The 16,501-nt window shown below is 37.9% G+C and overlaps 1 protein-coding gene across 3 annotated transcripts in view; it reads right to left on the bottom strand.

The window, feature by feature from the left end:
- Positions 1–5,494: 5,494 nt before the first annotated feature.
- Positions 5,495–16,501, bottom strand: part of STRN (striatin) — a 69,057-nt gene continuing 58,050 nt past the window's right edge. For 2 of the 3 annotated variants that reach the window (XM_030236585.2, XM_030236586.2), the window contains 3 exons: positions 14,385–14,492; positions 13,441–13,527; positions 5,495–13,354 (listed from right to left, as the gene is read on the bottom strand). In XM_030236585.2, coding sequence (XP_030092445.2) covers positions 13,185–13,354; positions 13,441–13,527; positions 14,385–14,492 — 365 coding nt within the window. In that variant the 3' untranslated portion in view covers positions 5,495–13,184. The remainder of the gene's footprint in view (positions 13,355–13,440; positions 13,528–14,384; positions 14,493–16,501) is intronic. The other variant, XM_018915994.3, reaches the window with a different exon arrangement.

The raw sequence follows: 16,501 nt of genomic DNA, 5'->3' as shown, positions 1-16,501 counted from the left end.
TGGACTCAGGCAAGGCAGGACCCTTGGGTGCTGTGCTGAAGGCATGACAAGTGCCACAGAAATAATGTCAGTCCTCAGTTCAAGAAACACTGGAGGTGTTTCCCTCAGGCACTTTCCAGTCAGCAAGGTTGATTGCAGCTCTGTCCCTATGCATGATAATGCTCTGTGTAGACTGTAGACTGTTGATTTATTTTTCTCATTGTGGGCATCAGAAACTCTGATTTAGATGGACAGCAAAAGAGGCAGTGAACATGGAGGAATTAACTGCAGCTTTTTGAAGAGATGCTTCCAGCATAGAGCTCCAGCTTGCCCAATTCTCACCTTTGGACACACACAAGTTCCTTAAAACGTGCCACCTGCTCTCTGAAGTGACCAGGTCCCTTCAGGGAGTGGCCAAGCTGCTGAGCTGCTGTGGTAGAAACACCTCATGTGGCACTGCCCACCAGATGACACACAGATCAGGGCTCAAATACCAGATGGAGGGGGAACACAACTTGAGTACCTTCTTAAAAGCAGGTACTCTCTCCACAATGCCATCTTGTCAGTAAGTTAAGCTTCAGCTAATGTCAACTCAAGCACTGGGACTTATCCAAACCCTGAGAAACTGGAGAGAGGAAAGGTTCAAACCCCAGGACCATACAACTCTGCCTCCTTTACGACCCTACAACTCCAATAAAGCCTCAAATCCACAAGGCAGCCAACATGCAGGAGCTGGAATCTTGTCTCCCACAATACTGCATTAATTACTTGATCTTGAGAAGTGTCTTCCCTCCTCAGCTTCATCCTTCACTCTTGGATGGTTCAAGGCCTGCAGGACCACAGGAGTGTTGCCAGGACACAGGAGATTCTGAGAAAAACTGTGGGTTTAAGCTGCTCACAATCACTCAAGCATTTAAGACCCATCACTGTCATTAAACCAACACTCAGAAGTGCAGTCTCTAGTGTCAGGAGAGCTATTCAAGAGCCATTAACAGGATTTAAGAGGGAATTATCTGAAGTTCTGTATTATACACTGGGAAAAGCAGAATTTCAAGCATTTACAGATACTCTCCCTCAAATTTAGGACTGGCTTTTCTTTTACAGATGGATTTCAGAATGTACCTATTACCTGGATCTGTCAGAAAACACAGTGGTTTCTTAACCACTGTGGAGAACTACCCATGTCACTAGTCATGTGACTAGGAGGAGGGGCACACTAGGAGGACCAAAATAACTGCACTCTACTTAGGAAGAAGCAGTTGCTGGTTATGTTCCATCCAGTATCATTAAAGAAAATACATTAATTAAGCAAAGTTATCAAAGGAACCAATAAAAACATGAGTGTTCACACTCCTTACAGCAATCAAAGCCATGCTGTGCCAGGCTGTGGAACTAACAGGAAATGGAAAGAAATTAAAACTCAGATTTGCCATATTACTTGCAAATTAGGCCCTTAACAGCATTTATAGTTTTAATAACCATGAGCCAAGATATTTATTAGCCACATAAATTCTAATTGAATTGCCATGAGGGAAACTCATCAGCAAAAGTAGCACTATTTTTTAAATCATTATGCTTGGAAATTTGACTGAAGTAGCTTATAACCTGTCAAGTAAGCATAATGCAAATTAATGAAAACAGCAGATTCTGCATGATCCCCCTGGTGGGGTAACCTAAGCCAGGCTGGGGTCCTCTCAAGAGGTTATCAAAACCAATTTTGGATGAAACAGTGGTTTTACACAGTGAAAGTTCATCACTTTCCCTTAGAAGAAACATTAAGTTCCAGCTTTAACCAAGTTTCATCAATTCAACCATTCTACCCAGACTGAAAGCACAGGACACTGTCAGCATCCACAAATATATTTGTATGCAGAGTTTTTACCACTAATTTCTGCTGCTGCACTTCACAGCAATAGCTTTTGGCTTGAAAAAATGATTAAGAACAGAGAGTTAGACATGAGGCATGAGCAGAGCAACTCCTGATATCCCCCATCTCCTGACCCAGCTCCTCTCTACCCTTCTGCTGATCACATCTTTCTCTGTCAACAGGGGACATAACATGGCCTGGACAAAACTCAAACCCATAAAACGAATTTACTGGGGAATTCAGTTCAGACACCAGATTTATTGTCTGAAATCCTGTTTGTTTGGGGCTTGTTTTGGGGCTGCCTGAGAAAAAGGCCTTAATCCTAACTTACAGTTACTCTTAATACTGTGGTTTAATTTTTAATGCAGCAGCTCACACCACATTTTGTTCTCCATACTGAATGTACTCTTGCAGCACCAAAGATTGGTACCCTGCAGACTCCCCAATGCTTCATTGTGCAGTGGTGGCTGAGACATTGGGAGCAGCTAGAGCACACAGGCTCTTTAGGATGTGCTAAGGGATAATGCATATGGGACATAATTTTTTTCCTAAAGCTTAAAGTTTAAGCAATGACATTAAACTTTCAAATGCTTTTTCACAGGGAAGTTGCACAGCTATCTTTTGTCAAGCATTTAAAAGGGACACTTCAGGGTTTGTTGTTCAAATGGTTTATCTTAAGTTTACAGAACAACTATGGTGCTTGTTTCTCAATGTGCATTCTTATTTACTTCTTGGGATGATCCTAAAATTGGTAAAACTCAAACTGTAAAAGTGGTTTAATCCAGCTCTCATCTAAACATAGATGTCCTATTCATAAGCACCATAAACTTAAGTGGAAGTCTCAAAATTTTGAATACACCCTTCCATGCAATCACAGAATACACTCCTCTTCACCTTTATCTTTCATAGCAATCAAATCACTTGCCACCTACTAAAGTCTCTAAATACTGTTTGATTAAAAAAAGGTAACTTACATGTATAGATAAATGTTTAAAGGGGTATATTTGTTTGAAGAAAGCAGAACTCCTTCTGTAACATATACAAGCTATATCAACATAAGTTGCTATATCTTTTGCAATAAAATTGTCATAAAAGCACATGCAGTGCATGTCATCTCATATGGGGTTAAAAAATAAACAGCAAATACAGACCACGACATTTTAGTTTCTGAAACACAGCTGAGGTTATTACTAGATTATGGAAGACTTAGCAAGGTTGGCAAAGCCCCAGGTGCTTCAGTGTTGTCCTTCTACACGATCAAATGAAAAAGATCCTTAGAGTGAGCTACCACAAAATTACCTGCCAGAGGCATCAGTCAACTGAAGCAGAGCTGAATGACTGAAGGGCATCAAACTTATATATACTTTTCAATGTCTGCAAGATCATGTCTTATTTGGAATCAGACTTCCTTTAGAAGTTAAAAAAATATGACAGTGGCTTTACACACTTTCTAGATGTGGGACTGAATCAAAAGAGGATCTAGATGTCCAGTCACTTGATGCTGGGCTGCTTAGTTTCAGATGTCTGACCAGTTCAGTGGAGCCTGCTGTCTGGCAGAGGCATGCCCAAGAGAAGAGATGGAAGCTGTCTGAACTAGTCACTGCAAACACATTCTAGATGGTGTTGTCTGATCACCCTCTCCCTAAGAAATAAGCTTCTTTGCCCTCAGAATTGGGCTGGTGGCTTATCAGTGCTCGGCAACCACAATGCAGAAAACCCACCTGGAAATACCTACTGATGTCCATGCTCTGGAAGCCTTGGCAGAGCTGTTTCAGCATCTCCTGCCAACTCCAGCATTAGCCAGTCCACCAAATTCAATTAAGCATTCAGCCATCTCTTCTGAGAGAAGTAACTCAAAGTCCTGTTTCCCCAGAGTAGGACACTCAGCATTTCTGCTGTCACTGTGCCACCCTGCACAGAAGGCATTGCCCCCAGTGTGCACCTCCTGCTCCTCAGCTGCTGCTGTTTGCTGGTTTGTCAAGAGGAGAGTTTCTCTGTGGCTGCTGCTGACAGGGGGGCAGACAAGCTTCCCCTTCCTCCTCACACTCCTTCCCCCATGGCTCTCCAGCACACAGGGGGAACCATACCAGTAATCAGGAAAAGCTCTGGAGTTAAGCATCCAGCCAGTATCAACCCAACCTAAATATATTTAGTGATTCAACATGCTACCTGTAACCCCACAGGAAATAATTTACATTATCTACTTAGAAAGCCAAAGCAAGCAGTAGGTAGTATCAGAAGTATTACCTAGACACCAAATTTAAGTCACTTTTCTGTGGTTTACACACCTTAAATTACATCAGGGTTGAACAAAGCCACTATCATTCTGCTAGCTATTTTTCCCTGTCCATGAGCAACATTATGGAAACCGCTTGATCCCTTTTCTTTTCCATTCCCATCTCATTTCAAGACATCTTGGACAGTATCAGCCATTTTATATTTGCTAAGTCACCTACATATTGAAAACATTACAAATGTACATCTATGCAGCTGGATGCTTCAAATTCCTCAAAATAATAATTTTTCCTTGTTAAACTGGGGGAGGAAGGGGGATGAGAGTTTTAGCACTGCGTCAGCAACACTGCTCACAATGTCAGTCTTACTGAATGGCAAGAAACATGTTATTTTCTTAAACACCAGTTTACCCCATTCTCTGATTTCTAATGAGAACTCTGATAGTGCAGTTCAAGAATTCCAGCACTCATAGAAATTACTTCTTTTTAAGCACAAGAAATTGTAGAAGTTCCACTGTATCATGAAGTATACTCACTTTTCTCACATGCAAATCATCATGGGACCATGTCATAGGCAAACCCATAAGCATGTTAAGAATGCCTCCCCCATGTGAGGGTAACTTACACGTTATTCACTAAACCTTCTTTCCCCTTACCTCAGGAATCTTCTAGAGGCATTCACACTGGTGTGAATGAGATTGTACTGTCAATTCATAAAGCGATTCCTCCTTTCCCATGAGGCAGGAAGATGAGTAGGACCAAATCAGGTCCTATTTTATACCTACCAAGAAAAGATGAGAACTTCACTTACCCACCTACAAGCTCAGAAAAAACAGGATGGGCTCACTGACAACAACTTGTTCTGCGCAGGTCTGTGTAGGCTCTCCTGCCACCCGCTCATAGTGCCGTTCTGAGCACCTTCCTGTAGAGACACAGCTGCCATCTGTGATGTGTGGTTTGCTCTCGCTCATCCTCTCCCCAAGGGCAGAACCACGCGTTTATTTTTGCATTGAATGAACGCTGTCCCTGGGAAGAGCCACGTGTCTGGCTGTGAACAACGCCTGCTGACAGCCCAGCTCCTGCAGAACTGCACCCCCTCTGCATGTCTGCTCACCCCACATTCACCCCCACATGGGGGGCCACGTGCCTCAGCGCATGGAAGGATGTGGGGTGACAACAAAGCCAAGCTGGCACAGCAGTAGGAAACCAAGACATACAGAGGACAGAAAAACGAAGGGACTCCTGTGAGCAGTAACATGCTGCACAGTTCAGTAGGAGTTTCGCATGGAGTTACCTCAAGCCCCTCCAAACAAGTCTACTTGTCTTACTCTTAATGCACTTCCCCCTCCTAGCACTCACTCCAAAACCACACGTATCTTGTGATAAAATGCAGAATTATGAACACAATGCAAAATGTTGAAAAATAGTATTTATTAGCACCCAATTTACATAATTATATGGTACAAATGACACTTGCTGCTGCAACATTAAATAAAGCTGCTCTTAAAAACCATTGCTTATTTCTGGAAGTCCGTGTGATTTTGCTCAGCACAGAATGCGGGTACAGTACACAGATACCCCACTTCACTACTGCCATACCAACACAAATACCTGCATGGTTACCTCAATGGGGTCTCATTTTGAACGGCACACTAACATAAGCAGATCTATATAATTTTAAATGACAAAATATTTATTTGACTTATTCAGGCAAGTGAATGTAGCTTTAAATATAACCTATCCAAGAAGTTCCACAAAATATGAATTGCAGTGAAAAAGAGAAAATTCAGGGCTGCACTTGAGAAGCTCAAAATTACACTGGCGTATTTCAAAATAATCTCCCTCTGAATTTTCTATCTTTGCCATTTTAGATATTTATCCAGCATTTTAAACTACTGAGTTTTAGTAAGAAGTTTAATACTAAGTTTCTGAATAAGCATTTCCATTTAAAGCAAAAATTTATACTTGTAATAATAAACGCTAAACAAATCTTTGGAGATTGAATCACTTTCCTTTTTCTCTTGTCCCATGATTAATAAGTCTTTTCAAAATCATGAAATATATTACACTTATGGATGCTTACTCCCAAGAAAACTATTTCCTTCATAAATTAGAAAACAGAATTTCTCACTCAAGATAACATTCACTTTTGTACAACGGTTGCATTTAAACAAGGTAATTTGGTGGTACTGCAATTCTGACACAGCCTTGTACTGAGCCATACACAAAAAACTGACAAGTAGACTATTACTCAACAAGTAGGTACTTCTCATTTGGATCCAAAATTCTGCAAGACACTTGAAGCCCAACATTGTTTCAAAGTAGTCATTCAAAACTGGTGTATAAAATCATAACCTAGCCATAGTTCTGAATGGGAATCTTAATTTCCTTAAGCTGTTTGTATATCAGCCACAGTAGCCTTTTCATATCAACAATCTGCAATGGAAGTGATCCAAAACAGAAGGGAAGCCACTGAAATTACTAACATGTTAGTGGTTATCACCTACAGCAACTTCTCCTAAAGAGAATTTTCATGTATCTCTAACTTCTAGCAGAAAAGAAAAAAGTGTATTAATATAAGCAACAACAAAAAAAAAATTCCAAGCTACAGTCCATATGGCAAAGAAATTTGTCTTTTTCAACCTGACAGTTAACTGAAGATAATTATGCAAAATACAGTGCAAAGCTGACAAATGTCAACAGAGAACCTGACAGCAACAAAAGTCATCTCAGCATGGAGTTCCTTCTACAAGATTTTTCAGATGCACTATTCAAGGAAAACATAGCACAAGACTGCTTTTCAGTTTGCTTGGACTATAAAGGTACAAGAAATCATTAGCTAACATGCTCAGTTTGCATTTCCAAAAGAAGTGCTAACACATATGAGACAGTTTTCAAAACTGATGCACATTTGCAAATGTCCAATTTCAAGGAAACAATTCTAGGAGCCATATATCTGAAAACAAGCTACATTCAAAAGCACGGTATCTTGATGATAGGAAGCATAAAAAAATAAATTCTTAATGGAAAAATATTAGCTTGAAGTCCGTAATTTATCCCTTATACAATGTTTTTGGCTGCTTTTCACAAGTAATCCAAAAATAATGACAATATTTGGCTTGGCAATAAGTTTTCCTTTCCCTTTCAGAATAGTACAAATCCAGCTGAATAAATCTTTTCTCAACACCACAGTCTAATACTCTGGTGTGAGGACCAAGGGTTACTCAAAATAGCCAGGAAGTAATTTTGGGAGCCTGCAATTCAAACTTAAGGGAACCAAAGAAGACTGGCCCGGAGGACCATGTCAATACAAGGCTTTGAACAGCTTAGAAACACATACACGGGGTATGGTTTAAACACTGGTGTGACCTCCCAGGATCACAGCATGGCTTGGCAGCATAAGCAGGGCAAAAGTAGTCTGACACACAGTACTACAATCTACACTTAGGCAAGAAGAAGTTGGGCTAAGAATATAATATTGTTAAATGCCTTTTTAGCTCAGCCATAGTTTGGATTTTGTAGTCTAGCGACTAGTCTCTCCTGATAACAAACCAGATGAGCTCCACAAATTATATTATTCAACTGGATTTATGCCTTCTCTAGTGGAATCCACATTCTCAAAAATATCTTAAATGATACAGTAATTCATAAGCTTTCACAACTGACTACAGAGCAGCAAAATCAACTCAGAAGGCAGTCTAAGAGATAACACAGCAAAATTAAATAAACTAGATGTAAGGAGGTACAAATCAGTCTTCTGGTGGACAGAGGGCTGGGCTGAAGCTGAAGCTTCAACCACCCTTCAAAAAACCACTCCAAGAGAAAAATCAGAAGTTCTTAATGACATTTATACTGCAGTAAGTGCTCACTATAGATGGGATTTTAAAATTCCCAGAAAATGTATTCTAAAGGGAAATTTAAATGGAAAGATAAAAAGCACATACCAAAAGATAGATAACCTGCACGGGTATGTTCATTAGCACAGGCACATTTTTTTAAAGGTCACATTTCCAATCATCCTCCCTCCTAGGAACATTCCCACCAGCTAAACCAGAGTGTTTGCCTGAACAAGGACTATTTACACAAGAGTCATCCTAGTCCTTCTCCAGCCTCCCCAAGAGTTTGCTCATTTGCTCTGCTGTATTTAACACTACATTTTACAATAGGGGTTATTTTTTCTAAAACACCCCTGACGTAACTGGATGGAGCAACACTGCTGTCCATCAGTTTCTCTGCTGCTCAGTAGGAACGTGGCAGAGGCTTTCAGTGGGAGTTTACAGGAAAATCATTTCCATACCTCTGTCTCTAAGCTTACAGACACTGATGATGAAAGAGTCAAGACTGTGCACTGATTGTAACTCTCTTCAACTAAACGTTATCAGATTCACATAAAATATTCCCAACTCCTTCATGTCCTTATGGAAAAAAAGGAGCTTCCTGAAACATCTGAGCATTTTTTTCAAGGAAATCTTTTCATCCTCTCAGTCATTCAATAGTAACAACTATGCTAAGCATCTCTACGATGTTCATGAACAGCAGCTGCCCAAGAAAACTCATATTGCCATGTCAAAGATTGCCACATGTTATACAAATCAATTTACCACATGGAAGAGGTTAACTATTGTATTCTGATTTCTTCATTTCTCACAGTGTAGTCCAAACCAGCTTCCACTAAACAGCCACAAATTTCAGCACAGGACAACCACAATGGCTGCATTTTCTTCCATAATGCATCTCAGGTTGACTAGGTATTTCACACAGGCACCAAGCAGGCTCTTGGATACCTGGGACAGACTGCAAACACACTGTCAAAGTCACTGTCAAGCCTGCAAATGTTTCCAAATAGTTGAAAGGCATTAGGAAAACCAAGATATGATTATCTGATAGTTATGCCTGCTTTTCAATTGTTTGTTTTCACACTTCTGCCCATCAAACGCTGCTCAAAGAACACATGAGTTTACAGAAATTGATGCTCCCCAAAATTACACTGTTGAAACCTAAGGAGGCAGAGAAAGGCAACACATCTGTGATCCAACAAATGTACTGAAAAGGTAGTGTAACTAAGTCCTTTATCTCTCACACATTTATTCAAAAGAACAAATCTCTGGTTACTTTAAATTCACAAGTGAAAAACAGTGTTGTATGAGCTAATCACAAAGCTGTATGGTGAACACCACACTTACTCAACCAAATTACATGGGACTGCTTTAAAATGATGTTATTTGAAAATACATGTCCTAAAAAAATAGGCTACAGTACATGGCATATAGTTCTCCAGGCTTCTTGCTAAAGAATGTATATTATCAAAATAAAGATGGATGAGATGAAAGTAGCGAATCTTTTATGCGGAAGTTTTCTCTCTGAGGCCCAAAAATAAATGCAGACACTAGGATTTTGTAAGAGTGACACAATATATCTAGAAGTTCTTCCAAGTTACTCCAAATAATTCTGTTCAAGTGTTTTGGAAACTGAATCAATATGTGAAAGCAAGCAGCCCAGTGAAGTAAATTAGAGTAAAAGTGAGAGTATTTAAACTAGTGGACCAACTTTCAACATATAGAAGGACTGAAAATTCTCCCATTAAATTAGTTAGTAAAACCAAAATCATTAGCACAGGCTAACATACACAAAAAATTATATGAGCTAACCATTAAAAAATTACCATGTAAATTAGATATGGGAAAAGTAGTAATGGTAAAATGCTATATATGGATATTGCAGAAAAATGTTTTTTTCCAAGAATAAGCCTTGGGTCCAGTTTTGTTTACACTTTGGATATATGTATCACACTAATGAAAGTTACTAATTACACTGAACCAGGAAAAACTGCACAGAAAAGGGGAACAAATAAAAATAATTTAGTGCCCTCAGAGGTCAGAAGTTCAAAACTTGTAAGATCCAGGATAATCATGAAACAGGAATTAAGTCTCTAGCTGCAAAAGAATTATAACACACTAAAAGTGAAGATGAAACTTGAAAAGCAGCAATGCTCAAATGTTATTTAAAGGAGTTGTCATAAATAAAGAAATATGATTTAAGTTTGTCAGATATCAAAAGCTTGGTCTTCCTACACAAAAGCATCATGTTAGAGAGGATAAACCCAACTAAATAACAGCCACACTTGAGAGATGACTCTCAGACTAGTCCAACAAATCATGCATGTGGAATGGTGGTATGGACACCAATATCTGGAGAATTGAGCTTAAAGGATGAAAACAAGAAAATGTTGAGCAAAAAAAGCAGACTAGAAGAAAGTAGAAAGGAATGAAAATATACAGATGGAACCAGGGTGTGCATGGAGGTTCCAAGTTACGAAGACTATGAAGAATATGTAAAATGGCACAAAAGATTGCTTGGAATACTGGCATGAAGTTACAAAAAAGAGCTACTAAGTGTTACATAAATCCTCCTGCCAGTGAGATGTAATCATTGAAATTATCTTTAAAAGGAAGCCTAATTGTTTTAGAACAAATAAAATCTCACTGGCCAAGACAATATTAGAATGCACAAGTCTACAACCCCGCTTTAGCAAGCAGATGGCCTAGATAACCTAAATAATGTTTTCAACCTTATCTCCTATGATGATGCTCAGAAGATCTGACAGGCTCATGCACAATACCCTGCAGTCCTACAAGTATGTGAGCAAGTACAGTAAAAAGACATTGACATCAATTATGAAGACAAGCACAAAAATATATATATTCCACAACCTCTTCATAAGGCTACATTTGTTTTGTTTTGTTTTTTAAAGGCACCTCATCCTCTAGCTATTGCCAGCTTTTTAAAAAATCACTTTTCAGTTTGAGCAAGAGCTCAATAGTGAGAAGGAAACATCTTTCAATTCACATTTGAACAGCCACTTCTTACATTCCAATTGTAATCAGAATGACAGTCTTTATAAACAAGCATGCTGGCCTATTAGTTTTTATGTACAGCAATTTAAACAACTGTGACTACATATTGTATTGTGTAAGCAAAACCACAACATTCATTTCATACTCACACCATTATCCTTTGTATACACAAACTCAAGAGAACTCTTAATACTAAAACATTAAAATGCACCCATGGAGTCTTCCCTTACTAGACACATTTAATACATGTTTACAATATATATACACATATATAATATACATAACTTTTAGAATTTTTCAAATAAATTTTTGTAATTTTCTCTTCAAAAAGAAATAAAATAATGACAGTGAAAGAATATGAGTCAAGTACGCAAAACTCTCACAAAGTTGAATGCTCAGTTTTGCAGCCAAGTTTCCTCCTTTTCATCATAACCAAAACATTTTATAAAAACTAAATAATCTGTATTATTATTGTTGTCATCTGTTTCATGGTAAAAGTTCTAATCTTATCTAAGGAAATATATTGCATATCAATATCATGAACTGACATATGTGAATATTCTGAGCAATAAAAGGTATTCCAGAATATTTTAGCAGTACATATAATATGTAGCAGGCTCAAACAGCACAGGTCAACCTTTTATTCTAAATAATATATTTGCTTTAAACTCTGAGATCAACTTCAAATGTGGTCCCATCCCCAAATGGCACTCTAAAAAACAACATAGTCAAACCTCATGTTGATATCGATCAATGACTCCTGCTTACGAAGTGTCAGTTTAAATGTAAGGATTTATTTATCAGTTTCCAGTCTTAACCTCAGGCTGGTGTATATGAAGAGTTGCACTGGGTTCTTTCCTACTTATATCAGCACCAGAAATCAACTCCAGCAGAAATTCTGCTTTCCATTCCCATCAGAGAAAAACACCAACTTCGTGCTTATGAATAGTAATAATTCTGATGATGACACATAACAGAAAAGAACCTACTCACCTTCCTTTAAGAAGGGATAAAAAGACTAACAGATTGGATTAAAAGTTATTTGTCAAATCAACAGAGAAGCTCTGAATAGATAAAGAAAGCACATCTGTTGAGTAATTAAGAGAAGCACTCATTCTTCAGGTAACCCAATCAATGGCACATACACCCAGTGAAGTGGACAAGGTAAAAAGTCCCTCAAATGGTGCAGCTGGGAAATATTCTAGCAGTAGCAGAATCTCTCAAACTGATGGAGCTTTGTACAGTTTCCACCTATTCCACTAAAAGGACTCATACAAAGCATCAGATTTAATCTCCAAGAAAAGAATTCCACTGTTATCTGTAATGCCCAGAATGATACCTTTTTAGCAGGAACAGAAAGAGGAGACAAATGTTTGATAGCTAAAATTGTAAGACAGCTTCTTCAGAAAGCTTTGGGATAATTTCTTGTGCCAGATCTCCAAGAATAAACAGCATTAAAATCTGAATAAGTTAAATTTGCTACTACAGTATACACAGACCGTGTCAGTCTGCTGTTAATTGGGATTTAGACTAAAGGCTCAGTTTCTTGCCACACGCTAATACGGTCTCAAAAAAATTATATAAATTTTTTTGCAAACAAAATATTTACTGAGAAACACAGAAGATGTAACAGAAACTTTACTGAATTTTAATGTACGTTAGTAATTTGCCTTCCTTTAATTGCATTTATCTTAGGCTAGCAGCCAGGTGGCTGAGATTAACTATCTGCTACTGCTCTGAACAAGATCTACTTTATTCATACACCAAAGGGATGACAAAGTGCCTCTCACATGATACAGTAAAGAGCATGTGAACTGACTTTGAATCACTTTTTCCAGGTGATTTGAGTACATTAAGATTCTTCAATGAGAAGCATCCTAGGAAGTTTCCCTCTTTTCCTACTCCCTGATGCAATTAGACCCCTTCTTTCCAGTACTCCATTTTATTAATAGAGAATACGTAGACCTAGTTTCACCCAAGGCCTGCCTGGACGAAAATTCACACCCTCTAAATAAAAGCCTTTTTTTTTTTTTTAACTATTTGAAACTGAGAGATTCCAAGCTCTCAGCACCAGCTGAGCTCACAGAAACCAGAACAAACGTCAATTTAGAAAACAGCACCCTGCAAAACTACACACTTACAAACATTCTCTGAATTATAGGGCAAGATAAAACAACTTGTGCCCTCCTCTTCTCTTTTGTGCAGCTGGTTAAATATATACAAAGCTAAAGTTGAAAGGGAAGCACTCTGTCATACAAACACTTTAGCCAGGGCATCTGCTCCTGCACTGGCAATATAACATTTGGATGGGTGGAAAGCCACATCATGAATGGACTCATCAAATTTTTTGCGATGGGCAGTAAATTCTTGGATGCAGGTCTTGCTTTCAAGATTCCACAAGCGAATCGAGCAGTCATGGCCTAAAGAAAGGGAAAACAGTTTTCTTTACAATTTGCATGCCTGCCACCATTATGAGAAAAAGAAAATGAAATCTGAATGTACTTACTGCCAGACATCAAATACAAGCCATTAGGATCAACAGCTAAACTTGTAACTGCATCTAAGTGAGCTACCATGGAGTGGATCAGTTTTCCTTTGAAAGAAAAGATTTATTTAGGTTATTTTCTGCAGTTAACTTTGTTGTCTGTATTCACTGCTTATGACCCTACCACAGCTGATATAAACACAAGAGATCTTTTCCCATGACTGAATCATTAAAATTATGGAAGAAGTCAGTATTTGAATGTTCACAGTTCCCAAGAACCACAGTAGCATGATCACCAATGTTTATGAGACCTTTGCTTTAACCCACACTGACACTGCAATCACCATGCATTTTAAATATCTGCCCCCTAAGTGTATTAATGGAGTTCTTAGGCAAGATCTTGAATGGGTAGGAAGGCAGGGGCTGAGCATACTAGAAGCAATGAATATAAACTACATGGGAACAGGGGATAGTGTTAGTTGTTTCATCACAGCTTATTACAGTTGTTTTATCACAGCTTATTATAATCACAGCAATAATTTAATGTTAAAAATAAGAACTCATGGGTCAAATGTGGCAGAGGTCTAGGAAGCACTAAAGGAGTGCCACAGGTTCCTGCTCTCAAGAGCAAAATAATACAGACAATCAATAGAAGAAACATAAACATAAGAACATGATGATTTTGAAAAAGGTGCCTTTTATGTTAAATATTTATAAACCCCATCCATAGGGCATCCTAAAACAACGGACAGAGAGATGCAAGTTCCTTATCACTTTGCCAAAAAAGCTTTAAGTGAGCTGGCAATCTTTATACTCTGTTGGTGATGAGAGAATTCTGCTTCAGAAGCTATCCAATTCTTGACATCCCTCAACACTTGTGTGAATAATATTGATCATAACAAAATTGGGAATACAATTTATATTACACAATGGCTATGGCTAAGACCTGCTGGAAAGATGCATACCTGTGTTGTTGTCGTAGAATTTGATGTGTCTGTCTTCGTGAGCAGTGATACTAATTGGAAGAGTTGGATGGCTGATCACTCTGTTTATCTGACAGGAAGAACTGACTGCTAAGAAAAAACCCACACACATCAGTATAAGTAAGTTGCTAAGTTCTTTGAAAGACTGCTACTAAGAAATAAATATGTAGTCAATCTAATTTGCAAAATACTTCTTACATACATATCCTGGCAACTCTCAGCTAGCACCTTATGTTATGCACTTTCCTCTAAAATACTTTCCAAACTACCCAAGACAGAGACTTACATAAAACATATGTATGCCAAATAAGGTCCAGCTTTTGGACTTGGTTTTAGCTAGGCACATCAGGCAAAAATATGAAACCAAAAACTGAGTGAAAACACCTCATTCACACACATTCCTCCTCTTTGCCAAGTCAAACTTTCTTCATAACACACAGGACAAGTAAATAAACACTGCAGGCAATATGTTTGAAACAAACAAAATCGACCTCTTATTATCTGATATATATGTATTGAAATTATTACTGAAAAACCAGAATGCTAGACTACTCATAGGAGAGCCAATTTCCTCGCCTTCAGTAATTCTGAAATAGCATGCATATATATAGATATATATACACACAGAGGAAAAAAGTATAGGAATTTTCTGGTTAGAAATCCAGGCATTGGTATGATGCACAGGTTAATGCAAGAGGTGTCTTAAAAGGCATAGATTATGAAAAAACCCATAGTCATTACACAGAACATCAAAATACAGATATTGTCTTTTGTGTTGACTGTATTTAGCTAAATTGCTTTCAAAGAACATTCACATAATTTAATCTAAATTCTTACTAAAATAAACAAAATAGAAGGTTCACTTCCTATTAAAATGGTAAAGAGTCATTTTACCTTGTTTAAAAAATCTGAACCATAAAGCAGTGTCAGCATCCACAGGACACTTAGAAATTATGAAAGTATAAATTCAGGAAAAAACCTCCACATTCATATAAATAAACACCCCTAAAATTACTGAAAGGACGTGAACCTTCATCACAGCCAGCCATCCTCACAGTTTGAAAATGGCAAGCAGAGGCTTATACTGAGCAGAAGAGTGCCTAAAGAGTGTGGTAGGGCATTTTGGGTGACATTTTCCTCTTGTCTAGTTCTTGTAGAAATAATAATCTATTTCTTTAAAATACATGTAAGCTTTATAGTACTGTTACATAACCAAAGATGCTAAACAGGGACTGCTGGTTGCCATATCAGGTCTTCTTTTCGTAAGGAACATTACAGAACTACAGCAAGGAGTAGGTGAAAAAAATAGAAGGGAGAAAGGGAGGGAAGTAGAAAGGTGGCTTCCACTGAATTGCTTTAACTAATTTAGAACTGGTTTTTTAGGCAGGAACAAAGATGTGGGTTAAAAGAAGAAATTCAGCACAGCAAGGAATAACCTAAAGAAGAGATATGGCATTTTCCATTTGCTCTTATAAAATTACAGTCATTTAAATATTTTAAAACATACAAGCAAAGCCAACAAGAATGGCTTAGTCCTTTTAAAAAATATAATTAAATAACAGAATTCAGTGACATAAATCCCTAAGAGTGAGGGAAGAAATACCAAAATCTTAAAAGACTCAATGTTTTACCATTGTGGCCTGAATATGAAACCTTATGTTTCAGCTCATTCTGGTCTCTTTTGTAAAGTCAGGTTAAAATAATGTACTGATAGCAGGCTCTTCACAGTATCCTCTAAAACTTCTAGTATTGGTCACTGCCATGATCCAAGGCATTATATGGATCACAAGGAGACCTTGTGAATTAATACTCTTTCACTGGAGCTTTGCTTTCCTCCAGTGAAAATTTCAACTAAAGTCCAAGTCCAAATGAGCCAATAGTGCAATAAAGCTTAGAAGATGGATACCTCTTAGGAAAAATAAAAAAATAATTGACACACACTCCCATTTTTTAAATAAATTTAACATTAAATTTTCTGATATTGCCTTGTTTTTTGCAATTTTGGACTGAAGAGAAAATGGATATATTGAATCTGCAAAAATCACAAAGCCATATTAAAGAAACTTGTGCTTTTTTTCATGCTACTATCCCTTGAAGGG

This window comes from Serinus canaria, chromosome 3 (assembly GCF_022539315.1).
Source record: "Serinus canaria isolate serCan28SL12 chromosome 3, serCan2020, whole genome shotgun sequence".
NCBI lineage: Eukaryota > Metazoa > Chordata > Aves > Passeriformes > Fringillidae > Serinus > Serinus canaria.
This window is presented reverse-complemented; position numbering and strand designations above follow the sequence as displayed.